This window comes from Pelecanus crispus, chromosome 4, assembly GCF_030463565.1.
Source record: "Pelecanus crispus isolate bPelCri1 chromosome 4, bPelCri1.pri, whole genome shotgun sequence".
Classification (NCBI taxonomy): Eukaryota; Metazoa; Chordata; class Aves; order Pelecaniformes; family Pelecanidae; genus Pelecanus; species Pelecanus crispus.
This window is the reverse complement of record NC_134646.1, coordinates 66,926,247-66,952,160: the sequence shown is the minus strand read 5'-3', so window position 1 is coordinate 66,952,160 and position 25,914 is coordinate 66,926,247. Positions and strand designations below refer to the sequence as shown.

At 40.0% G+C, this 25,914-nt stretch overlaps 1 protein-coding gene across 2 annotated transcripts in view; it reads right to left on the bottom strand.

Moving 5' to 3' along the window:
- DHX15 (DEAH-box helicase 15) overlaps positions 1–16,127 on the bottom strand; it is a 50,658-nt gene extending 34,531 nt beyond the window's left edge. Inside the window, exons 1-5 of one of the 2 annotated variants that reach the window (XM_075709750.1) lie at positions 16,044–16,127; positions 9,568–9,916; positions 4,919–5,112; positions 3,621–3,780; positions 2,972–3,190 (exon numbers count right to left, since the gene is read on the bottom strand). In XM_075709750.1, coding sequence (XP_075565865.1) covers positions 2,972–3,190; positions 3,621–3,780; positions 4,919–5,112; positions 9,568–9,916; positions 16,044–16,111 — 990 coding nt within the window. In that variant the 5' untranslated portion in view covers positions 16,112–16,127. The remainder of the gene's footprint in view (positions 1–2,971; positions 3,191–3,620; positions 3,781–4,918; positions 5,113–9,567; positions 9,917–16,043) is intronic. The other variant, XM_075709751.1, reaches the window with a different exon arrangement.
- Between the last annotated feature and the right edge of the window lie 9,787 nt (positions 16,128–25,914).

The following is a 25,914-nucleotide window of genomic DNA, read 5'->3' as shown; positions in this document are numbered from 1 at the left end:
GCACAAAACGCGAACATTATTTCCATCTTCTGGAGTCTCCCTGATATACCAGGGTGGGTTTTTCATTTGGTTTTAAAACCAGCAGATGAACTCTCCTCCTTACAGGGACTGTGGAATACAAGTCCTGTTTCAAAATGTTTATTCCTAATAAATGTTGTTTTTAAAGCCAGCTCTTTTGTTACTAATGGACTAAAAAGCAGTTCATGCAATATAATCATATACTTTTGCTCCTTTCAGGATTCAGGAACGAAGTTTTACTGAACACTTATTTCTGCACCATTAACAACAATTTTATCTTCATCCAGAAACAGGCTTATACAATTACAATTCCTTTGGTTTCCAAATGTATTTAAACTTCTTTTTATTTCTGGGCCTGACAACACAGAATCTTTCCTAGTATCTCCAGGTTCCATCATCAACTTTATGCCTTAACTAATCTGTACTAATTAACTGCTATCCATCTTATTGCCCATATAAAATTACCTCAAGTTCAGTGGGAAGTGAAGGCAGTACCTAGTAAGGACCCTCATTCTGCCTTAGACCACTGCAATTACTCCTCATCTGAAGCCTCTTAAACTCAGAACAGTTCACACTTGCATGGTTTCACTTAAAACACCTTCCCTTTAACACAACTTCATTTGGCTTTGTAAATGCATCTTTCTGACAAGAAAAATCAAATCATCCTGCACCCTGTTCATATTGTTTTCCAGAATGCAAAAGAACTATCAAGCAATTCTGCCCTGAGCCAACAAAAATAAATGGCAAGACCCAAGCTATTAAGCCTATTGAACCCAAACCACATAGTGGTAGGGATACCTAGAGCACACTTCACAGTTCTTGAGATTACAGTAGGTCCTATCACTTTAGATTCAGCAGTAGTGCACACAGAGACTATATTACGAGGCTGAACAACAGGCCTCAGTAGAGGCCCCAAAACATCATGAATCAAAAGGGATGTAACACTCCAAAGCTCCTCTACAGAAGCTAAGCTGGACTTCAACTTCATGCTAACTAGCTAAATTCAGACTAGCTCCAGGCAGAGCCACTCTAGTGTCCCCGAACAGTATCATCCATGGATATGCAGACTGAAGAACTAAAAAAAAAACCAAGGATAGTGGCTTACCAATACGACTTTTAAGTGATTCAGTAAGGCAATACAGGGATATTGTTAGATATATTTATGCATAATTATATCTGTACATATGAACATGTATTATGTGCATGATTTTATTAAAAATTTGTCTGTAATACATTATGTCCTGTAAATTAGCCCAGTAGAAATCAAAGAACTTGTTCATACAATAGAACAGAGTACTCCTGTAGCACTGGCTGGTACTAGACCAGCTGGGTCTAGAGCCATTTGCCAAACGTGAGTGGTGCTCAGAGTTGACAACATCTGAAGGCAGTCTCCCCCACCCCCAACCCCCATAATTCTTGTTACAAATTATTTACAGCAATACATAGCAATGGCTGTAGCAAGGACATAACTTCTAATTGATAATTAGAAGGGCAAGTATTTGTTCTTCATGAAAGGTTGAGGACCAACCAGATTTAGCATGCTGCTAAGAAAACAAAATCTTCTGAAACAGCTGGACAGCAGTGTTCCTTTCTGTCACCACTGGTTCATTCACCCACTTGCAACAGTTGTTTCATGACTTCTCAGTTACCTGCCAGACTAGTCCGAACTAGAACTTCTAACTAAAACCAAATGGGCATGTTTCAAAGCAAGAATCATTCAAGTGCTTGTACTTTAACTCACAACAATATTCCAGAGGGCAAATGTGAAGGCCAGAGTATCTGCTTATACAGGGACAATCATTGGTTTGGTTTTCTAGGGGAAGAGATGACCTGCCAGAAAACATTTTAATCAAATGTCTTTTAAAACTCATCTAAGAGGCAACACATCTTTATGACTGGCAAATCTACTCAAGAAGCCTGTGTACCTTCAGCATCACAAGTTATTTGTACCGGTTTTTCCCCCCCGGCATAGTTAAGGCTGCATATGCTTATATTAAAGACACTGAATTGCTCCACGTCCTTTGAAGCAGATTTCTTCAAGAGGAGTGACTGCGAGAAGAATGAGTCAGAAAAACATTTTTGCTAGCTGCGTTTCTCCCCCTACTAAAAATACTCATTTTACGTTGATCCAGTCAAGTAAACTTTCACAATGCCTATGGGTTCTTTTACCTCTTCTCCATCTGAGTCTACTAATAGGAACACTCAAGAGAGCTTCAATGCCTATGGGTTCTTTTACCTCTTCTCCATCTGAGTCTACTAATAGGAACACTCAAGAGAGCTTCAAAGCAACAGATTAGGACTAAAAAAAAACCAAACCCCAGTTTATTTCAAGCAAAGTATTTAAGACTTCCAAAAAATCCTCATTTCCTGATGTAGTTTAGCTTACATGTTTTTGTACAATCCTCTTTTGCAAGGCACTGAGTCCATTTCCAAGACGTAACTCCCAGTATTTGTGGTACAGAAATACTACAACCTAATACTCAGACCTATTCATAAAAACAAAACCCAAACTTCTTTATTAAAACTACTACTGACAGTTAAGTAGCAGAACCAAAGCACTACTCTTCAGATAAGTTGTACAATACACATCCAGAAGTGCACAGAACTATGTTTTCAGTCAAAACATGGACACTACCAGGTGTCTACCAGAACTACCCAGAACTTCTGAGTTCACATTGGTACAAACCGAGGGTTCATACTCCAGGTTTCTATTAGAAGTACATGAGTAAACCAAGAATTTTCATTTTAGAGAGGGCTTGCATAGCATACGCATCTTACAGATACATACAACGATTAAGGACCTGAAGTGTCTAGCAGGTAGAGAACCTCAGGTCATTCAAATGCTAAACTAGAAAAGGAAACTAAACATTTCAGCCTACACAAGCCCCTGAAACAGTTTCTGTATGGAACAATGGATGGAAAAAGAAAAGGGGGGGGGGGGGGGGGGAAGTACCTCCTGTCCTGTAAGAAAGAGTAAGAGATCTCCTTCCTCCTCTTCACACATGTGAATTTGGATCACTGTTCGAATGGCAGCCTCAAGGTAGTCCCTTTCTGGTTCTGGAGTATAGAATATCTCCACAGGATGGGTGCGACCCGGGATAGTTAGAAGAGGACAGTTATCAAAATAGATCTGAAACTTGCCAGCATCTAAAGTAGCACTCATAACTATAACCTGTAGGTTTGGAGGAAAAAAAAAAAAATTACTCCAAAGGTTAACAAGAATTTGTGAAATGTTAAGCATACAATATGTAATAGTAAGAAACTAAACTCCAACTGTCGACTGTGATTTAAGCATGCTTTTATCACCTGAATACAGCACCCTTGTTACAAAGGTCCAAAAAAATTCCTAGTCAAATATGGAAAGGTTAAGCTACAATTACGTTGTTTCAAGTATTTTCCTCAATAAGAACTGCATTAAGAACTTCCTACGGTTATCTTTCCAATACAGATCATCATTATGGTAAAAAAACACCCAGCAAACCAGTTGATCTACTTTAGTTGATTATAAAAAAAAAAAATCAGCTAATCATAAGCACACAGATACCTTATTTGGTATGCCTGCAACTAGAAAGGATATGCTGTTGGGCTTCATCATTACTGACCTTCAAATCAGATCTCTGTCTTACAACTTCCTTCAAAACTCCCATCAAAATATCAGTAGCCAGCGTTCTCTCATGGGCCTCATCAAGAATTATAACACCATAGCGCTCCAGCAAAGGATCATTCATTGCTTCACGAAGTAACATACCATCAGTCATATACCTGAATACAAACAAAAACAATTTAAACACAAATTTTATTTAGTAAGTCTGATACAGAATCCTCTTCTGTATCATTCACTAGGTTGCCTGAACTAAGCTTTTAACCAACTTTTTTTAAAGTAGAAACATCAGTGAACTATTTCCAACAAGGTAACAAGCTCACTTTAAGTTTTCAAGTAGAAATTACTGCAGAGGGTAAGTGAAATCTCGGAGTAGGGGGGAAGCTTACAAAAAAGGAAATGGGAAACAAGGTTCAGCAACATTTGTATTTTGTAGACTATTACTGGCAGACCTCCAGGTCTGCAATCAGAGATGGGAAAAGGGAAAACACCCCTCTGAAATCCTAGATGTACTATTTCTGCAGTTGTTTCTCCCCTTTCCTGTTTGCAGATCATCCGTTTGCTTTTTGCTTTTCCGTCTCACTTAAATTTCTTTTTACACATTAACTTTATTCCCAGCCCTCAACTACTTGCATGAGCAAAAGAGAAGACACCTTTCTGATAGAAAAGCACTATTCCTTGAACCACACTATGTGGAATCCTTTTTAACCAAGCATTCTGAACATTATCTGCAAATGACGTATTAAGTGGGCCTGGTTCCACCTACACAGCACAGGAATCTAGAACAGTTGACAACTAAAACATTATAGATTATGTGTCCCAGAGTCAGGTATAGGCCAGTTTTGAAACACTGGTAGTTCTCCTTACTTCAGGCTACTGAACTTCACCAGGATTACCCTAAGTAGGAAGATACCACAGACAAAAGTCAGCTGAATGCGTAACACAGAGAAACTGAATGCTGAAGGGCTTTATTCCTACTAGCACCTTAATCATAAAAATACTTCTTCAGATCACCCTCTTCTTTATGGATCACTTAAATTTAATTTCCATAGGGTACAGTGATTTCTTTAGGAGGAATGACTCATTTTCAATTCTACTCAAGCCCCACACCCCAAGTTTCTCTCAGCTCATGCTCCCATCTCTCTTCTCCACTCAGACACAGAAAAGTGCCTGTCCATAGATTCATTCCCCTCCTCATTACTCCTTTCATAACTTTGCTCACACCCTTTACTACCCTGTGATTCCCCCCACCTCCAAATAGGCTGCGTTATACCTTTACCTGACAGTTGCCATACTTACTTCAAGATGGTTTTTGCACTACTGCAGTCTTCAAATCGAATAGAGTAACCAACCTCCTGACCCAGCATGACATCCATCTCATCAGCAACCCGCTGTGCCACACTCATTGCAGCTACTCTCCTAGGCTGGGTACATGCTACTCCCCTCTTTGGCCCAGGCAGTGAGCGCATGTAGTCAACACACCATTGAGGGATCTGTCAAGAATAAAGTACAGTTTTAAACACACTTCAAATGGCCAGAGGTAATCTGTAACCTCTGTATTGTATCGAATGATGTTAGTTATAATTCCACTGAGATGCCAACTGCAGGCACAAAAATATCCAAAGCTTGAGAACAGATAGTTGGACTCAATGCCACTAAATAAAGCACACTCACGTTAAGTACATACGTAACTATCTCTGAAGTTATCAAGGAAATACATAGGTTCACAGTACCTTTAAACACTGCTAGATCAGCTATTTAGCAGCAGCCAACATGCTCCAAAGCAACCAAAATTAACGTTAAGACTCAATTTTGAGATCGTAGAAGTTTCTTAAGTTTTACAGTAAGCAAATTATACTTTGTGGCTTTAAAAAGTAACACTTATTAATACATTAAGCAAAAAGAAATATTTTAGTGATATAAAGAATCACCTTAGCCAGGAATCATGACAAATAAAATGAACAAATCATTAGTTATGTTCATTTGGTTAATTATTGTTCTTTTGAAGTTTTATCAACCAGATGTGAAACCCCTGCTTTCCTTCCTATGTTAGCATTCATTTTATCTGCCAGTCAGCAGTTTTCTGCTCTTGTTAGCAATCTGGAAACAGTAAGAATCACCCAAAATCAGAAGCTTTATTCAGAAGAATTTAAGGTCAGTAACAGTTTGATGAAGATGGAATATTCTTAACATGTTCTCAGTGTGACACTTTATGAGGAGACATCTCCAGGCACAACTAGTTCCAAGTCTATAGATCAAATAAAATCCACTCCTCCTCAGTAATTGATTTTCAAAGTACTCTTAAAAGCTCACATTTACAGAGGGGAAAAAAAAAAACCCAACATTTATACATTGCACCAATGTGGAATAACATGAAAAGCATTACAACTTAAAACAGGAAAATTCTTCTTCTGGAATACTGTATTTCTACAGCAAAATGGATGTAACTGAACACTAAAACATACCCACAAGCAGAGAAGTGCAGACTGTAATGAAGAACTTTTTTTTTTAAATGGGGAACATACTTCCATTATAAATAAAAAAAAAGGAAAGACTATCAAAATACAACAGGAGACTAATAGACTGCTGAGAAGAAAAGAACTCAAGTTTCTGGAAGTCCTATTCAAAACTAAAAATAATAGCAGTTCTTGAACACTGGTAGCATGAACCTGAAACCTTATCCTATAACACATACATATTCTCCTAATGTGCAGTATACAGAAAGGAATTTGCTTCCCAAGTCGCTAATAAAATCTCAGCTCTAAGTATATTAGGTGAAGCTTCTTGACTTTAAACAGAGCAAGTCCTGAAATAAACTTTAAAACAGCAGGTCCATTGGGCCACAGTAGCATGAAATAAAAATAATTTAGAAGTGGTTTTCCAGTAAACAGTAAAACCTACAGCATTGGTTTCAAATGAAACAAAAGGGCTACAAAGACTTCAATGTGTTAAGCTGACTTAGATGACCAGCAGAATACTTTGCATGTCCAGCTTTAAAAGAAATACAAACACTAGGAAAAAGGACTGTGCCATACTACATTTTCTACTTCAGTCATAACTGGGAATATACCGAACACTTATCATCATCTGGTTCTTGTAAAACCTAACATAAAGTTAACTCAACTCCACTGACACAAAAAACCTACAAACTGCCAAAACCCTTGACTTTCCTTAAAAAAGCCCTTTATCAATATCAAAGCATGAGGAATAGCTTTAGTTAGCACCTCCCTTAACCTCAAGGACTTTCTCAATTAAGAGAGGGCTATTAAAGACTATTCCAAAGTCAAAGGAAAGTCATGGTTTTGATGGGATGCAGGACAGGAGAGGGAAGAGCACTATCCTTCTGGCTTTTCTGAGCCACTTCAATGTATTGAAAACTTTCTCCATTAGAAGTTATAATATGGTAGAATTCTCAGAATTTTCATTAGTTAAAAAGGTGTCAGACTTTTACCCATACCAATTCTCTTGTGGACCGCAAGGACAGCAGGAGATCAAGCTACACTCAAGATCACCTTGCTTCTGAACTTCACCTGCCAAGAAAACTTGCTGACAAAGTGGCATCCCTTATGTTATGTCAACAAACATCCTACCCTTTATAGTTAAGGCTCTCAAGTGAAAGCAGATGCCACTCTACTATTCCATCTATGGAAGAAATTTAAATTATTTCACCAGCACCACATTTAAAAGCAAGCACACACTACAGTTTTAGCAAGTACTCAACCTCTTTCTAAAAGATTCAGCACATCCGTTCCACCACTGAGCACATTCTGAGAGCAATTAAAGAAAACAGTTAACTTAGAAGGTTAAGTTTAAACTACAAAACAACCCATTGCAAATACTGAAGACTTAAAAATTAATAGTCTTGGCTTCCAATATACTTCTTCAGTGGTTTGGTTTTAAGTCTATGTGGAACAAGACTTTCAGAAAAGTTTTATCTCCTGTTGCTTCCATTGTCAAAGCCAAGCATTCCCAAACCTGGGTGCTTGCTCTACAAGACTAAAGGGAAAACATGCACATAATAATCAGGGAAGGGACTTGCACAGGCAGCAGCTCACTCTCAAAAACATTATCTACTACTATATAGCCTTCTACTATTGCCAAGAGAAGGAAGATAATAATTTTGGAAGAACAACTCATTATCTATTTCAAATAATGCCAACTTTATACCAATAAAAGCAAGCATAAATAGTTCCCGTACACCTTGAGTTTGAGCATTAGAGGGTTTCTTAACCACAGATAATTATTTACCTTGCTCTGATCAATGAACGTAAGGATAAGAAAAACAACCAACCCCCAACTGGTTTTAAGACAGCACTTGATCACAAAAAGGATGTGACACTATCACATTCAAAACAAGGTTTTCATTAAGCAGCAGCAGGATCATTTTCAGTGATATGTTCCTACAGAGACACTCTTAATTGTTTCAAAACGTATCTGCAATCTCATGAAGTGAGAGAATTCAGAGGAAGCAGTGAAGCTTCCAAGGCAGCTTCTGTGCTTTCGGTAGCTTAAATCCCATTTTTAGGAAAGATGCCTTAGGTTTCTTGAGTCATTCCAGAAAATAAGGGGTAAAGTAGTAAGACAATTCAGGAAAAGCTTTATGCCTGGGGAATGACATGTAACTCCTAGACATTAAGAACACACACCCTTTAGATCTTCAAATTCTCAGATCATGCAACAAGAAATCTTGTTTTCATATAGGTAAGTACCAAATTTTCTTACATGAATGTTCAGAATATTATGTCTAAGTAACTATATAGAATTCTTCAGAAAAGGTTGACTATAAAATCCTGGTCTCAGCTTATACATGTTAAAAAAGCAATACAGATAATGCAATAAGGTACCTTCCAAACAAAGCATTGGTTGCTAAAATTTCCTGCAAGAAGGACATATAACTTCAAATATTTTAGGTACAGCTATAAAAAGTACCCAAGGCACTCTATGTCCTTCACATTTTCCAGACATCCATGTTTTGTTTTATGACTAAAAATTTATTTCTGTAAGACCTACTGTAAGCTAGCTATAATCCATTTTATAAAGACTAAAACATCCTTCAGGTTTTATTTTCTGCCTAGAAAAAAGGAATTTATCAGGTTACAGAACAAAGAACTTTTTTACATCACTTTTCCGCACAGATTTTAAACAGCAAACGAGAGGAAGATTAAAGTTTTGAGCAAGTTTTTCCTGCTTTAAATACACAGTGGTGTTCCTTGTATCTTAGATCTTCCCTCTTTACTGGTCCCCAAAATTCTTCTTAGGGGTTAAGGAGGCTCTGCAGATGCATTATCAGTATTTTCAGTGCCAAGGAAGATTCTTAAAGCCATGAATCCACATAAAAAAAGTTATTTTAACTGCAGAATTGGAAAGCTATATGACCTCTGAGAAGTTTAAGTACCAAGGAAACACAAGTCGCTTCCTCTTAAGTTTGAATATCACCAAAACACATGATCCAATGAGATCATGTCAGAATTATATATGACATTGCAATTCCCTTTAAGTTCGTATTTGTAGCGGTAAGTTTCGTAAAACACTAACAAGTCCCTATTTCTGTAATTTTTTCCTACCTTACAGCTGCTGCCTACACAAACAGTTAAATAAACTACAGATGTAAATTTGGAACCATCACCTCAGTTTGTGCAGTAGTACACTTCTGTCTAGCCATTAAAATCTCTTATCTTCCTTTACCAAAAAGATAACTACCAATCAAAGCCTAACAGAAGTCAGAGCCAGAGAACAGGACAGGATTGTGAAAGGGGAAGATGCTGAAAGATTCTTGTCACCTTCATATTCATTAAACAAATAAATCATTCATCAAATTAGTTTTGCTCACAGTTTGTGAGGTGTTCTTACACAGTGAATTTCAAGAAACCAAAGGAAGTTTCACCCCACACACACCTAACAGTCTCAACCTTTAAAAAAACTGCAGTATCATATAGGTAAGTACTCACCTGTGTTGTTTTACCAGATCCAGTCTCTCCAACCAGCACAAATGACTGATGCCTAATCAAAATATCTGTAAATCTTTCTTTATATTCCCAGACAGGAAGCTGTAACCTTTTCTTCAGGATGTCGTAATATCGCGGCGTATGCGGTAGATTTGTGAAAGGGTTAATACTGTGTGGAATCATTGCTGGTTTTATAGTTGGTAACCCAGCAGCCGCATAATACGTAGAGTTAGATGTAGGTCGCAAATCTTTTTCCTTGTCCCTTTCTCTGTCACGATCTCTATCTCTGTCACGATCCCTGTCACGATCTTTAGAACGGTCATCACGGTCCCTGTCCCGGTCACGATCTTTCCTAAAATGAGTTAAAAGACACAGCAGAAAATGAGATACTTGAATATTTAAATGCAGAATAGGAATTTAAATACAAGGCAACTTTAAAAGGTATCTAGTACAAAGTGGCTATAAACCAGATCTTTTAAAATGCCTTGCAAAACGCTACCTGGAAGAATAAGCATCAATGAGTAATGGTATATGATGCATACTGAATATCAAATATACATAGTTACACTCATTGTACATAAGCATTGCAACAGTTCCTCTCAATACAGGCCATACTGGGAAGCCATCACATGGAGAGCATCATCTTAACTTTCTTCATTTAATGATTATAAAGAATCAGCTGTACATTCTAGACTTTTCTTACAATTCTCCCCATCCCTACTTGCTGCTGCTGCAGAAAAATAAGAGAAAAATAAATAGTCTTCTTGCCTACCTAGCAAGGAAATTATGCTAACCCACAAAAACTAACTCAAGATGATAAGCAAGCCCTGGAAGAGAAGTTTGATTTCATCATCCCACAATTACTTTGTAGCTTTTTTTTGTTCAAAGTCTTCCATACAATTCTGTCTCAATCAACTGTGATCTACAGGTTGTTAAGTCTGAAATTCAGACTTAAAACCAGCCACTGTGAATCACAGAATCATTTAGGTTGGAAAAGACCCATAAGATGATAAAGTCCAACTGTTAACCTAACACTACTAAGTTGTACCATCTTCTCCAGTATCATCTCCTACCACACACTTAAAACAACCAGCATTTGTGTACTCCCATTTGTTCCTAATATTAAGCAAAAAAGAAAGTTCATTGCACTTGCAAAAGAAAACAGTATTATTTTCACCATAGTCATGCACTCAAATTTCAATCTCTGGCCTCAGTCTTAGTGGCAGTTTCCGATTTTGCAAATCCACATACTTGTTCTTGCACATAATCTCACTCTCCCCATGAACACTGAAACACTTGCAAAGAAATCCCCAGTTTGACACAAAGAACTATAGCTACACACTTAATAAAAACCCCAAACGTACCCTAATTGAGCACTATGAAATGAGCCCCGCTTTACAAAAACACCCCATCACATTTTAAACTACTCCAAGTCAAAAGATTAGTGGCATCTTTGCCTGCAAAACGGAGGATATCCTCAGCTTCAGGCTCTTTTGTGCATTATGTTAACTGGAATCCCATCAAAAAGGCAAAGTGACAAGCTAAGTCAACACCAGCTTTATAGTAAATGCATATAGAAACATTTTTAGGAATAGTCATTAAGGGAAAACAAAACCTCCCCCTCTTCTTTACCAGCATCTAGGCATGCCTGAAAGAAAGAGTAGAGAGTATTTCTGAAGAAAACTGTTGGCCAACACTCCTCTCCACAGTTGTTTTGGTTTTTTGGGGTTTTTTTGTTTGGGTTGGTTTTTTTTTTTTTAAACATGCAGCTGGCATTCAGATATAACTGGTGAAGTAATAAGCAAATTCCTACCTACAGGGAAGATGAAGTAATCAACTATATTAGTACTGATTCTGTAAATTTTAATTCAAGATGCGCTGCACATTGAAAACAACCACCACTCTTGTTCTTGTATAAATTAATGTAATCTATGCAGGCTGTATTTCTTCCCCCTCAATACTTCAACATATTATGGCTTCAGAGGTTGTTGCAGTAAGGTTGGGGTTTTTCTTTTTTACAATTTCTTTTAACACAGACCCCATTGAAAATAAAGAAGGATTACAAAATATACTGTTTACTGTCACTTACCTAACTCACTTTTATACAGGTTTTCCTAAAGCTTTGGACACTCAATTGTCTGAAAATTAAGGCCCTTTTAGATCATTTGCTTGAACCTGAGACACCATAGCTTCAACATTACTTCTAACACAGTCAAATAGTGTCAAGCTAGAAATCTTTTCTCATTGTGAAATGGCAGGCAAATATTGCAGAACCCAACAGGTTCGTACTCTCTGGTATGGAAAAGTTACCCCTGTTACAAAGTGAAGGAACTAGGCTCCATTATGCTATACTTATCGGTAGAAGAGTCTAACAGCATGTATCAGACAGACATGAAGCTTTGGACTTTTTAATGAGCTATTCACAACGACATTTTTAAGTATCTGCAGGTATTGGTATAAACAAGTGCATGGTCAGACAGTAAAAACGTTAATAAGCAAAGGAAATAAAGGTATAAAGCAGTTTAAGAACAGTAAAGCCAGGGTAAAATGCAACAACCTGGTAACAGGACACACTTCGCTGAAGGGAAGAATAAAGACACACTGCTAACAAGGGGTTTTTGGTGTGCACATGCTTCTGAAGGTTTTTTTATTCTTCACTGGTATCTAGTCAAAGTGTAAATAAACCACACCAACAATTTCATAACCATTTACTTAAATGGTATGATGTCAGAAGCTTGTCCATCACAGAGCATCAAGTGCATCTTCACGTATGCTTCAACCTCGCATAAACCAGTGCTACGGCTAAAATGAACGGACCCATGCTGCTGCGAACCCTTCTCGTGTGTTGGTATAAGCATTTCAATGGCCTTGTGAAGACCAAGGCCCCCCTAGTCCCCCTCCACCAATGTTCATTCTAACTCAGAGCAGTTCTCTGATCTAGTCTCCCAAACACTCGCTTGCAGCACAAGGGAGAGGGCAGCGCTGTCATCTTCTGCGCTGGTAGCAATTTGTGGGGGCTTGAAGCATAGATAAAAACACAACCTCAAGAACAAGACAGTGGATTAATTGGACTACAAATACGATCCAGAATGGAAAGTCCTGTTAATCCCCTATTTCTCAGTTTCTTCATTGAACTCTTACAGCTGTTTAATCGTACAAATAAGAAAAACCTACCAAGTTCTATCTACATTTCAGAGGTAAAAAACTACTTATAGGTTAACCAAGAGAGTTGTGTCCCTTTCTTAAGAAAAAGAGAAGTGGTGGCAACCACATCTCAGCATAGAAAAAAACAGAACATATAACATGCCCTCAAACTTACTGTCTAATACTTTATCATTTTATAGCAGCACTCTCCCCACCCAAAAAATATTTCCCAGTGTCCTGTTATTACTGAAACTTAGCAGACACATCCAGACTCCTTTGGTCAACAAGAGAAGAGAGGAATGACAGTTACGCTGCCATAGGAATTTACTAAGCTTTCTAAAAATGCAACTTGACAGATCTTCATTTATAAACTGTCACATTTAAGTTACTTTTCATTATTGCACAGAGAAGATTGACCTCAAACCCCAAAATGAACAATAAAAGAATCATAATTTAATAACATTTGTCTTGTGTCTGAATCCCATAACAGCCTCCATAATTAGAAGGGCTTTGGGGGTTTTTTTGCTTTGTTTTTCAAATGAAGCAGTCTGGTCTGCTATTTGCTTTCACTTCCTTGTGTCCACACATACATAAAATATACACACGTGGATACAAAGGAAGTGCTGTAGCAATCATTAAGTCAGAGAATGAAAAGCATACAAAAATGAAAATGGAAACAAAGGGCACAAGGTGAAAGTCTAAGCACATCTAATAGAATGTCAGTGTTATTTCTCCATTACTAGACATGGCAACAGTTGATACAAAAAAAAGCCAATGCAGCTGAAGGAGAATTTCTGTTCTATACACAAAAAAACCAAAGTACAATTAGTCTGAATGATACATCCCACTAACACAGTAACTGTGATGTTATGCAACAACAACTGAAGCTAAGTATATTTGGAAAAAAATTAACAGATTTTAAATAGTCCATATGCAATTCACACAAACACTGTAACCAAAAACCTTCCACACAATTCCCATTTTTCCAAAAAGTTTTTTTACTTCACAGATGGTACTTCTAGGCTGGAAGAAAAACAGATGTTGTGCCGATGCTTAAGGTTACACCAACAATTACAAGCCTGTTGGCCTGGCACCGTTGCCATGTAGAGCCACACATACCAACACAGGCCTCAATTAAAAATGAACCAAAAAAAATATAAGGTAACTTGATACAACTTTCATATTTAGTCAGGTAGTCCAGTTTCAATGCAAGATAAACTACTATTCTGCATGTGAAGGGGCAACCATCCAAGGAGCTAAAATTCAGCTTAATCCAGCTCCAAAACCAACTAAATTGCATAAAGACACTCTCAGCACGGAAGACGACATGTACATACATGCTATTAACAAGAACTTCTCTGTGCATCTTCCTTACAGCCTTCCATAAGCTGTAAAACCAGACTACCCTAAAATAAGTCAAAACCATGTAACATTAGTATGGCTTGTACTACATGAATTAAGAGTTCATGTAATATTAGAAATAATCCCGCTCAATAATTCTGCTTGGAGTGACTTGTTCTCAGTCCTATGCCATTTAATGCTTTTATTGGAAGAGGAGGAGGGGACAAAGAAGGGGCACAAGACCAGCACTTGTATAGTTTTCAGGTGCCATAAAGGTCAAAGGCTTCCGGTTAAAAAGTTTTACCATGGGTGGGAACTCATTACAGTATATACAAAATGGTAAGACAAGAGTTTGGGATGACAGTAGATAATCAGTAAAAACAAGGCCAAATAAAACCATACCAAAACTATAAAACCCACCAACATACAAACAAGGAAATACTGACCTGTGATTATCTTTACAACCAACCATAACAGTTGTACCACATTTAAACAATGCCCAGTTTTGGCATAACCATTTGAAAATTTTACAAAAAAACCTCTATGTACAAGAAAGCTGCATATGTACAACTTTTCTGTATACACAGAAGAGCCATTTCAACTTCCAGCAAATCATGCCAAAATGTATTAAAGGCAATAAATAGCTTAACACATTTATTTTAAAAAATGAGATTATGGTGATCCTACATAGGGGAAACAGATGTTCAATAATGAACATTCACTTTTGTCCAGCAAAGGAAAATGCATCGAACTCTGAAGCTATACAACAGCTCACCCTTAAAAAAAAAAAAGGCCAGTTTTGCAAAGACTGTTTATCAGTGAACACTAACTGCTATGGTAGACTTCTAGTTACTGCAAGCTTTGAGAACAAGATTAAGCATTTTTCTTAGATAGTCTGGTCGAAAACAATACTGTTGGACTTTAGAAATGGATTAATTCACGGAAGTCTTCTGTGCTCCATCAAGGACAGACTTGATAAACATAGTATCTATCTGTGTTCCTTTAAACTTCAGAAATTTAAAGAGCCACCCGCCTCCCCCCCCTCCCCAATTAGAGAGTAAGAGATTATGCAGAGAAGGCTCTAAAACAAATTGTATAAAGGGACAGCACCAACGTATCGTCTGTGTTCCTGCAATTTCATTAAACTTAATGAAAATCTGCTAAAGCTTGTGCAGTACAGTCCTAAAACTTTAACCTCTGCAAAACTAAGGAAAAAATATAATCCCTCCCTAACCTCTACCCCAAAACCCACCTCACCATCGACTCTTACTCAAAGTCAAGCATATCCCTGCCGCTTACTGAGTGAAAGACGTTAACAAAGGAATAGCGTTCCTACCAGGCTAGGCACTAATTATACAGGCGGAACAAACCTCATGCTGACCTCTAGGACCACATTTGCCAGACCTCTCAAACCAGAGAGGGGAAGAAGAAAACAAACAAAAAAGGAAGGAGGGGAAAAAAGAAAAAAAAAGGGGGGGAAAGAAAGGTAAAAAGCGAAAAGAGCCGCAGACAAAGCCGGGCGCGGGGGAGTGGGCCGAGCAGCGCGCCGCCCCCGGCTCTGCCGCGACGGGAGCCCAGCCCCGCTCGCCCAAGCGGCGAGCCCGTAAGCTTCCTCCCCTTCCCCCTCCCAACACCGCCACACGAGGCTCTCCCCGCCCGCTCCCCGCCACCGCGCTGCCGCCATCCGCCTCCGCCGCCCCCAGCGAGGGGCCCGGGCCCGGCAGAACGGCCGACCGCGGGCCTAGGCCTAGCGCTCCGGGGAGCCGCCGAGGCCCCTGGGCCTGCCCAGCCGAGGCGGCGCCGCTGGGGGCTCGCCGCGCGGCTCCGGCCGCTGTAACCCTCTCCTTCCCCCGGCATGGCGGCCGCCCCGCTTCCCGGGGAGGCCCAGCCCCGCGAGGAGCGGCCAGAGCTGAGGATGGGGAGCGGATTGCGCGGGAGCCGCCGCGCTCCCCCGCCCGCCGCAGGCCGCGCTCCTGGGCCGCGCCGCCCCTTACCCGTCGGTGGTGCGTTTCTTGCTGGAGCTGTAATCGTCCCCCAGATCTAGGCGGTGGCGCTTGGACATGGCGGCGGCGGGTGGGGAGCAGCCGCTGGATGCGGCGCTCGGTCGCGCGCTCGGTCGGTCGGGCCGGGGCCGGGTGCGGCGGGGCGCGCGCTCTCCGCTCCTCGAGCAGCAGCGGCGGCGGCGCCGCGAGGCCAGGCACAGCCACTAAAATGGCGGCCGGAAGGAAGCGCCGGGGCTGCGCGAGACGCTAGCGCGCGCCCAACGGTCGGCCCCGCCCCGCGCGCTCCAGCGGCCGCGCGGGGCCCGCCATGATGGCGGCGGGGGGCGGGGGGGGTTGGGGCCGCTCGGGGTCCGTCACCCCCCCGTCTCCCCCCCAGCCCGGCCCTGCTCGGGGCTGGCGGCGTGGCTGCCGCCATGGGCGCCCGGCAAGAAGAGCCCCCTTCCACCGCCCTTTGTGTTCGCCCGGGCACGCCTGCGCCGGAACGGGAGTTGGCACAGAAGGAGTTTAAACCAGGATAACCACCTTGGCAAGCCCCTGCTTTAGGCCGTGACAGGCTTCCCTGGGCGTGTTATCCCTGCGTGGGGAACAGGGCAGTCTCTCACAAGTCATCTGTAGCAGCGGGAATATTAGAAAAGCAGGGACATCAAAGCTGCGTGCTGTAAAAGCGCATACAGCCTTTGACTACTCACGCATCGACAATAAGTATTCATGGCAGCATATTCCATGAGGAAAAATTTTAACTGTCTTCCAGAGACGCGGAAACGCAGTTACTACTTTTTGCCACTTTCTCTTATGGTTTCTCTACGGTGCCTGTGTAAGATGACCAGTACAAGGGAAGCCCATGTTCATAACACAAACACCAGCGGACCTCTTTAGTTCTACTACGTCAAAGTCTTCTAAGCCTGAGCACAGCTACAATGGCATTTAGTAACGCATTTCCTGAAGTGGAACGAAACGCCTGAGTTCAAGTGCCATTTCCTCACTACGGTTAGGTTTTGCTTGAACAGTTACAGCTGTAATTAGTTATTTTTCACACCTCCAACCAGCACAACTGCCAGCAGAAATCTGCAGGCTTAAGCCTGGTCCGGAAGAGTTGGTCTTCAGAGTTGTTTCTTGTGCTTCTGAGCTGTGTTCCCCACCTCCTACCTCCCCCAGCACTTTTGAAGAGCTGGGTTAACCATCCACACAAACAGAACTTGGCCTCTAACTGAAGGCACAGGTGAGCCTGGGCAGGAAAAGCTGAAGTCAGGCAATGGGATGCCTCTAATGACCGTGTCTTCACAACAGAAGCACACTTACTGCTCGACTGACCAGGCTCTGCTCTCACACAACAACTTCCTTCAGCCTTTTCTGCTCCCTCCCAGCACTAAGCCTCAGTTGGCTGCCTCGCCTTCCAGTGCAGTCACTTGATACTTCAGCACAGCTCATAAAAGCCAGTCTCTAAGGGCTTCTGGAAAGGCAAGAGCCACTGTTCTTGATACTTCTCTGACAGCTATATGGAGAACATCAACCACTGGACATTCTGTTCTCTGTTCCTTCCCTCTCCGTTCCCAGTCTATTTCATGCTCCTTCAGCAGGACTGTAGTGATTCAAATTCACACCATAGACAAGTAGTTTTAAGATAGAAATGAAAGCACTACCATCATATTGATACCTCTCTTCCTCTAGGTACATTTGTTGAAAAACATGCACTTTGCAAGGCTTGCTCCACGTTGCTCTTCACAGCCCTTCTCCCCGAGATTACCACAACCTTTGCTCAGCTACTTGCATGAGCACTCACTTCCTAAGCATTTTGGTCAAAGGAATTGGGTTAGTTCAGATGTTTTAAATAATAAATTTTTTTAACTCTATCTGACTGTGAGAGCAAGGGAGCATTGACATAAATGGCTCAGCTAACAAATACAAAAGTGGTCAGGAAAGATCATCTAGCAGCAGTGACCTGTTCCACAAGTACAGCCAGCTCAGCAAGTGGGTGTTTGTCCATAGCTTCATGTTCCAAAGATTTTCTGGGATTACATCAGTATAACTACTAAAATATGTCATGAAGACTAGTCCTTAAAGTATGTTCTTTGGTCGAAGAGCATTCCTGTCCCTAATTTTAGACAATATAACAAAATGGCACCCACAGCTCAATTGTGGAGTTCTAAACGCTAGTGTGATAAAAATAACATTTGTCTGCTTAGAGTTATCAACTGAAATAAATTTTCCTGGAAAACGGGATTTTGAGCTTTCCAGGTGAAACAGGAAGTAATTTTTCAAGATGTATTACAAAAAACACTGGAATATCTGTGTCAGAAGTTACCAGAGGATAAGTGTTACAGGGTGTCTCTATCCCAAGTATCAAGCTGCTTTTTTCTGATGCTGTGATAGTGTACACAGAGCTGTGTTCTCAGAATGCAGCTAGGGGAAGGTTTTCTACACATCTCCCCAAGTGGATTTTAAATGAAGGCTGTCTTAAACAAAAGCAAATGGTTTTTGAAATTGACTGTTTGAATAGCACACATTTAGCTTCTCTGAGAAGGGAGTTAAAAAAAAAAAAAGTGGCTAGGTCTCCCTGGAAAGTGGGAAAACAGGGGAAGAAGATAAAAGCATTATGTGCATTAGTTGGGATGAGCAGCTACTGCTGTGTGGTTCTCCGAAGGCAGCAACTGTCCAACAACGGGCGCCTGGAGAGCTCTGCTATACCTCAGCAGCAAATGCAAAAAAGAAGGGAAGAGGATTGTGTGTTAGTTGGGTGAGCAGCTACTTGAGTGCTATGCCCCAGAGCGATATCCCACATACTAGTTCACTCTGTTAACAATACTTTTGCAAACTCCTGAACTCATCCTCCACCCAACCGTGCTTTGAGCTGTACGACTGCATAATAAACAATCTGGTCCCATCCCAAAGAGTTTACAATGTTAAGGCCTTCATCCTGCAAGCACATGCATGCCTTATTTTACTAATTCAAATAATCCTTTTAACTTCAAAGGGATTACTAAGAGTAGCAAAACTAAGCATGTAGGTAAGTGTTTGCAGGATTACAGCCTAAATGTAAGATGAGACAAGAGGAAAAAAGATTGGTAAGCACAAATTGACATAATGACAAAGAGATAAGCATTACGTCAAAAGCCTAAAGGATGAAAGGAATGTGTAAAATAGGGCATATTTAAGCATATTTTCTGCTTTTCAAAGACATTTTTAAAATAAGAGGGTTTTATGTCGTGTGTGTCCCCCCCCCCAAGTCTTTTATATGCAGCTATAAAAATGAAAATCTTCGATTACTGAAACAGGAGACATTTATATGAGTTGCCATTTGACTATCTACTCTTCTACTCTCATTTCTTACCCTACTTCTAAAAAGTATACTCACTGGTATCAAAATCCTCTTAGACAATTTCCAGTGAATATTTCTTTGCTTTTGTTATGGGCATAATACATACTATGCTATTTGGGTTGAAAGGAGCATTAACATTTAAAACTGAAACAATGGCTTAGGAGAATAAAAAAATAATAATATTTTAGAGATAATGTTATGATTGTGCATTGCCTTCTCCCCAAAAGAATAAACATGGGTCTCAGACAAGCCATAATTCAAAGACCTACCCACTAGAAAAGTCTAGTGTCACAGTTTAGGATATTATTGCCTGTAGCCAATTGCTTCACCCCTTTGCTAGAGATTACCAAGTCTATAAAGGGCAGAAAAATGAGATCTATCCAGTCTAGCATCTTAGCTGAAACCCACCTTCTTCAACAGCTTAAGCTAAAACAGGGGATGGTGAAGTGAAACTACAAACCGCTGCTGCAATGGAAGCCATAATAATGAGCAGAGCTGTAAGACAGACAGCGAGGGGAGGTTAAATCTGCTAAAGCTTGTGTGTTAGAGCTCTAAGACCTCTGTAGTACATATCTCTTCTATGGCTGGCTTGCAGTAGACCCTAAGCTACAGTCTGTATGCTCCCATTGCTATGGGCACACTTGCACTGCCCATATTTTTTTTTTTAATAGTTTTCTTTTTAAAAACAAGTCTAACTCCTATTTTTGATACATCTACAAAACATGATATTAAATAATTTCCTGCAAACTAATTTAAAAATATTAAAACTGGAAGTATTTCTGATAATTATCATTGCAATCACTGTTTTAAAAGAATATGTGTGTGTGTATATATATAAAAATGGGTAATACCCTTCAAAAATTACTCAGGAACATTAAATGCAAATGATTATCCACAGACAAGCTCTCATTCTGTCCTCCCCCACCAAGCCCATGTAAATAAATGGATCTTATCCTCATGTTCTGTCATATCGTCAGAGAAAAAATACTTGAGACAAGAACCCACAATCAGAGTATGTTTAAAAATGTCAGACTTCCACATTTTTCAAATTTAAAAATACGAAGATGAATACATGAACTGATCTCAATTTCTACAGTGAAGAAAAGAGGCAGCTTCTCTGTAATTACAGAAGCTAAACTTTGCAACACTTCAAGTATATATAAATCAACACTTTGAATTGCTCTGGGAAGTACACTGTAGGAAGCCAGCATGGCAACAGCAGTATTGCCATGACAGCAAACTTTATCAGCCATACAGGCACTATCTGAATTTTGCAAATGGTTATTAAACATTACCCCATATAGAACACACCATTGTAACTGAGTCTGCAGGTCAGAAAGGTCTGAATGGTAACGTTTCATAAAGGAGAGAGAGATTGCAGTTGTTCTATCTACTAGAACATTAGCCAGAGTGACAAATCACTTTTTGAAACAAACCCCATTCTCTAGAAGGAAATACATTGTTGTAGACAATCAGCTGCTATTCTAAGCCCCTCAGTCACCTGCTAAGGCGTTACGGTCACCCGTAGTACCCTCTGAGAAACCTTGCAAGAGCAAGTATTCATTATGCACTTTGAATGTAAGTTGAAGAGACAGTGTAAATACAAAATATCACCCCTGAGTAAATTCAGTTATACGTCTAATTTACAGTTATTATATACTGAATTTACATGTTGTTCCGGTAACTTCTAGATCTTTGTTGTTAAAGTGGCATTGTTTTAATACCTTCTACATTGGGAAATGTCTGAAGCTACAGGCTAACATGTGTGTGAAGGCAGTTTATCTTTTAAGCTCCTTACGATCTGACTGCTTTCTAGGCCAAGTCTGAAATCTTGGGAGAAGCTCCCTAAATAGGGAGTAGTAACTGTTTCATGGGGAACTGTTTATAGTCAGAGAAAATGACAATTTCAAGCTAGTTTTTTGATCTTGTGCTAGAATATTGGAAAAGGAGCAAATACAAGTTTTTCACTTGGTACTCCTTTTGCAAAGGTCTGATTCTTTCTTGCATTTTTTCTTGCATTTTCTTTGCAAATTTTTTCACATGAGCAGAAGGAAAAATGTACTACATCAGTATATGTTTTTAATTCTTTTTGTATTGAGTACAATCATCTCTTATTCACTATTGCATTAGCTCTTGAAGACTTTTTTTTTTTTTAAGTCTTCTTTAATATAATCTGTAAAACATTCATATTCATGCCTAAGATTAGGCATGCTGGATCTACCAGTGGTACATCTTCACTCTGAGTATCTGCCTAAGTATTAGGAAATTTATTTGCTTAGTTTCTGCTATCTATATAGAGCATACACAGTTTCAACAAGCTAAGATTACAAAAAAAGCTAGTGAGCAGTGAAACAGGTGATCTAATAACCTCTACTTCATGGGCTACTAACATCTAAAGTGGTAAATACTAATCCTTATCTTCATAATAAGTTCCAGACTACTTAACAAAATAATAGCAGTAGAAAATTATACAGACTAAAAATCCATCATATCCTAGAAATAGTTTGTAATAAACCATAGCAATCATACCTCCCTCAGCTAGGCTAAATTTTTTTACAAATGGTCTTCCTTATTCTCTTCCCAGATGATCAGAACTTTTTCTCCCAACTGTGTTAAAAGACCACTTGCAGAGAAATCCACAGCAACCAATAAAAATACTGAAAGCGGATTTAAACTGCTGCAGCTGTGTAGCCTCCCTCTTGACAACTTACTACCATAAAGCCCCAGCCTTGTAGAAGTGAGGTTATTTGTTAGTGCGTGCCATTCTACCCCCAGCTCACAGCTGGGAGTAACAACCTTAGTATAATCTGAAAACCAGTATAAGAGTCCTAAAGGAGCTGAAAGAAGTTTTGGGGATTTTTTTGGGGGGGTGGGGATTCATGCATTATTAAATTACATTACATGTGCTGTAATGATACCGTTCTCTCTAACGAGCAAGACTGTTGCCAAAGGGAAAGGTGCTGCTAGAGCTTCTGCTTCGTGTACAAACAAAAGAACCAATACAGTACTCTGGTGGGTGACCTTCTTTGTAGAGATAGAGCAACTTGTCTCTCAGCTGAAAGCAAGGAGAACGCTATACCTGCAGCATTTTTAAAAATTGTAACAGCCATATGTAGGTCAATATAAAGAACTGTCTCACGTGCCCTGAGGCTCATTTTTGTATTTAGAGTAGTGGTCTTCTACACAATTCTGCCTTTGCAAAGGTGAACCTTATGTATGGCCTTTTTCTTGAGTTATAACTGTGCCTGCCCTAGGCACATAGGATAGTTGATCTATACATGTGCAGGTTGATTTGTTATGCAAGTGCTTGCTTTCTGCCCCAATCTGGAAAGTACTGGGAAAGAGGATGGTGGGGAGCATGCTGTTGCCATAGTCTTGCTCAGACTCTTCAGACCTGGACTGCAAAGCAGATAACTTGTTCTGAAGGCAGCAGCTTGCTTTCAGGCTTCATTTTCTTGGGCCTCATCTTGCATCACGTCAGTGAACATTTCCTTGTTGTAGGAGATGCCTCCAGAAAAGAGAATAGCTGGGACCCATCTGTGCTTGTTAGGTGTTATGCAGCCTACATGGCCTCAATAAAGCAATGCTGGTTCAAACTTCTTTTTGTCTTCTATGAATGTGTAATACTACTACATTGTGTATAGTATTGTATGGCATTGTATAGCATTTTAATGTACTATATGAATGTGTAATACAACCTAAACTATTCCACGATTCTATTATAGCAGTACTGTACTATTACTGTAATACTACTATAGAATAGAATCATAGAATCGTTTAGGTTGGAAAAGACCTTTAAGATCATCCAGTCCAACCATTCACCTACACTACCAAGTCTACTCTAAGCCAATCAAGGGTAGACTAGACTAAACCATGTCCCAAAGTGCCACATCTACCCGTTTTTTGAACACTTCCAGGGATGGTGACTCCACCACCTCTCTGGGCAGCCTGTTCCAATTCTTGACCACCCTTTCCATAAAGAAATTTTTCCTAATTTCCAACCTAAACCTCCCCTGGCGCAGCTTAAGCCCATTTCCTCTCATCCTATCGCTAACTATAATAAGAAGGGAGGCAGAATTAAGGTTATCACAGGTAAAGAAGTACTTTCTTCTGCAACTTTAACATTTTTTGAAGTACCTTTCTGTCTATGCAATGGTACATGAAATACGTAACACACAGCCCAGTCTTATGTTGTATTTAACATGCAGCAAGTAGTTCCATGGGAGTAAACAAGGTTTTTCAGGATTGTGCTGTGGCACTACCTAAGCAGTCCCTGACCTTCCTGATCCTGACTGCTCAGTCCCATCTCTGCACTACCCTCTTCCTCACTATGGCATGGTTGTTTGGGTAGTCATGCAGTGCATCAGGCTGTGAAACTGATATGGCTAAAAAAATAGCCTAGCAACAACAAAAACCCCCCAGTTTCTTAGCCTGTTTGGTTCCCAACAAGGACAACAGACGGAGTAGCACGGGGACACAGACAAGCAACCAGAGACAGGACACTGTCTCAGCTGCCAGATCACCTGAAGAAAATCCATGACAGAACAGCCTGACACTGCTCATAGTAAATAATGTTCGGTTCTTGAATATCTCTTTGGAAGATCAGGACCAAAGAACTGTGTATTTTCCTGTAAAAGCTATTTTTTAATATGCATTTTTCCGTACCAGATGACTGATCCTACATTAAAGTGACATCCTGATTGATTTGGACACATTTACATGAATAATATTAGCTGCTCTTAGAAAAACACTTATTCAGCATTTTTTCCAGAACTATTCAAATATTTGATATGAGCTTTATTTTTTCATAGATTCTAGTGGAAATTAGTTAATACACTGGAGCAATTTTATAGTGGAGAATTTAGAGAATTTTCTTTCCTTTAAAACAAGGCAGTGCTGCTTAGCACCCTGTGTGGGAGAGTCATGGGGTAAGGACTGAATCTTCAGCACAAATATTCTCTGAAAAGCTTTCATATTCTATGAAAAGCATGCAGTATCCTACAGTGAAGCATGTTGGTCTGCACGAACAGTAAGGTAGGAAAAAACATTTCAAGTCCTCCAAGACATAGCTGAAACACTGTGGACCTTGTGGAGGATGTTAAATCAAATGAGACTCTTATGTGCTCATCTTTTTAACAGTGTATCTATTTGGACCTGTAAAAATAAATCTGAAATAACCAGAATGGGACTTGAGCAGCTCTGCTGCCTGTCTATTGATAGACATTCATACAACAGAAAGCTCTAATACCCCTCCTACACATCCTTTAACTCTAAAGTTCTCCCATAGGTATAGTTTTTATAAGCTTTCTGCTCTACTTTTGTCAAATAAGCCACATTAACAAAGAGCTGATTTTTGAACTGTTTTAAGTTAACCTTTCTCATTTCGACAGAAATGAGTTAGGGAGCACTTACATAAATTGCTTTCTTGGAAGATTAGGGTAGCAGCAAAGTATTAACAGTCCGGCAGAGGGACACTGCTAGGAAGCTGAGGGTAATAATGTCATGTAATCCCCAGGGTGGATCTAGGAGAGGTTTGCTGCCTTGTGCTTTAAGGACACCACTGAACAATAACCAGTACAGATTCTGCAGGTGGCCTATGGTAGCTTTATTTGTAACCACAGCATCTCCCATCTCTGTTCTGATTGAGAGTAAATGCCACCCCTAGCTAATGCCATGGTGATTAATACTATTGAATTAAAATGTTCTCAGTAGTTAATACTAAGAAATAGCCAAGAGACAAGTTTGTAATCTGCTTTGTCATATCTTAACAACAAATCACTTTTCTATACTAACTCCACAATAGTTAAGATTGAGGTTGGTGTCAGTGCTTTCAAAAACATCTGCTGACTTGATGTGAAAATTGTGCTGTTTCCTAGGGTCAGTATGAAAAATGCTAATTTATTTCAGCACGAAGTTATTGAGATATAGCTTGTCCTATGCATTCTTGCATTCACAAAATCATCCAGTTCTGCTCATGCCTATCATCTGGATGTTCCTGGATACTACTTCTTCAGGTTTATCTCAGCTCCAACACTGTGTTCCCCTGGGGGGAAGGAAAAGGAGCAGAGTGTACAAAAGATGAGAATGCCAAGGGAAAAAACCAGTAGTGGTAAAGGGGCATAAGAGCTGACAGTTACAAGAGAAAGAGAAGCAGAAACAGAAGAAGGATGAAGAAAAATTCAGCCTTCTTAACAGAGCCTCTTCTCAGACTTTCTAAAGGGATAAAGTTTTAAAGTGAAGATGGAAGAATCACAGGAAGTCAGACTGAAAGACAAATCACTTAAAGGAAGGAAAGGGTATCACCTTCTTTTGGCTTAAAGCCCCCATCAAACATTTAACATGCAAGCTTGTGTCTCTTCACCAGCACACTGGTATAAAATTGCAAACCTCAGACCTCTTTCTTACCCATTGTTCCCCCTTTATCCTAATGTTCTAAAATACATACAGCTTGTGGTTGCACAGCCCTGCCTGTCCTCAGCAGTCTTCCTCTGTGCTGCGCACATGCACAGGCTTGCATAGGCTGTGTATGAACTCCCACACATTTAC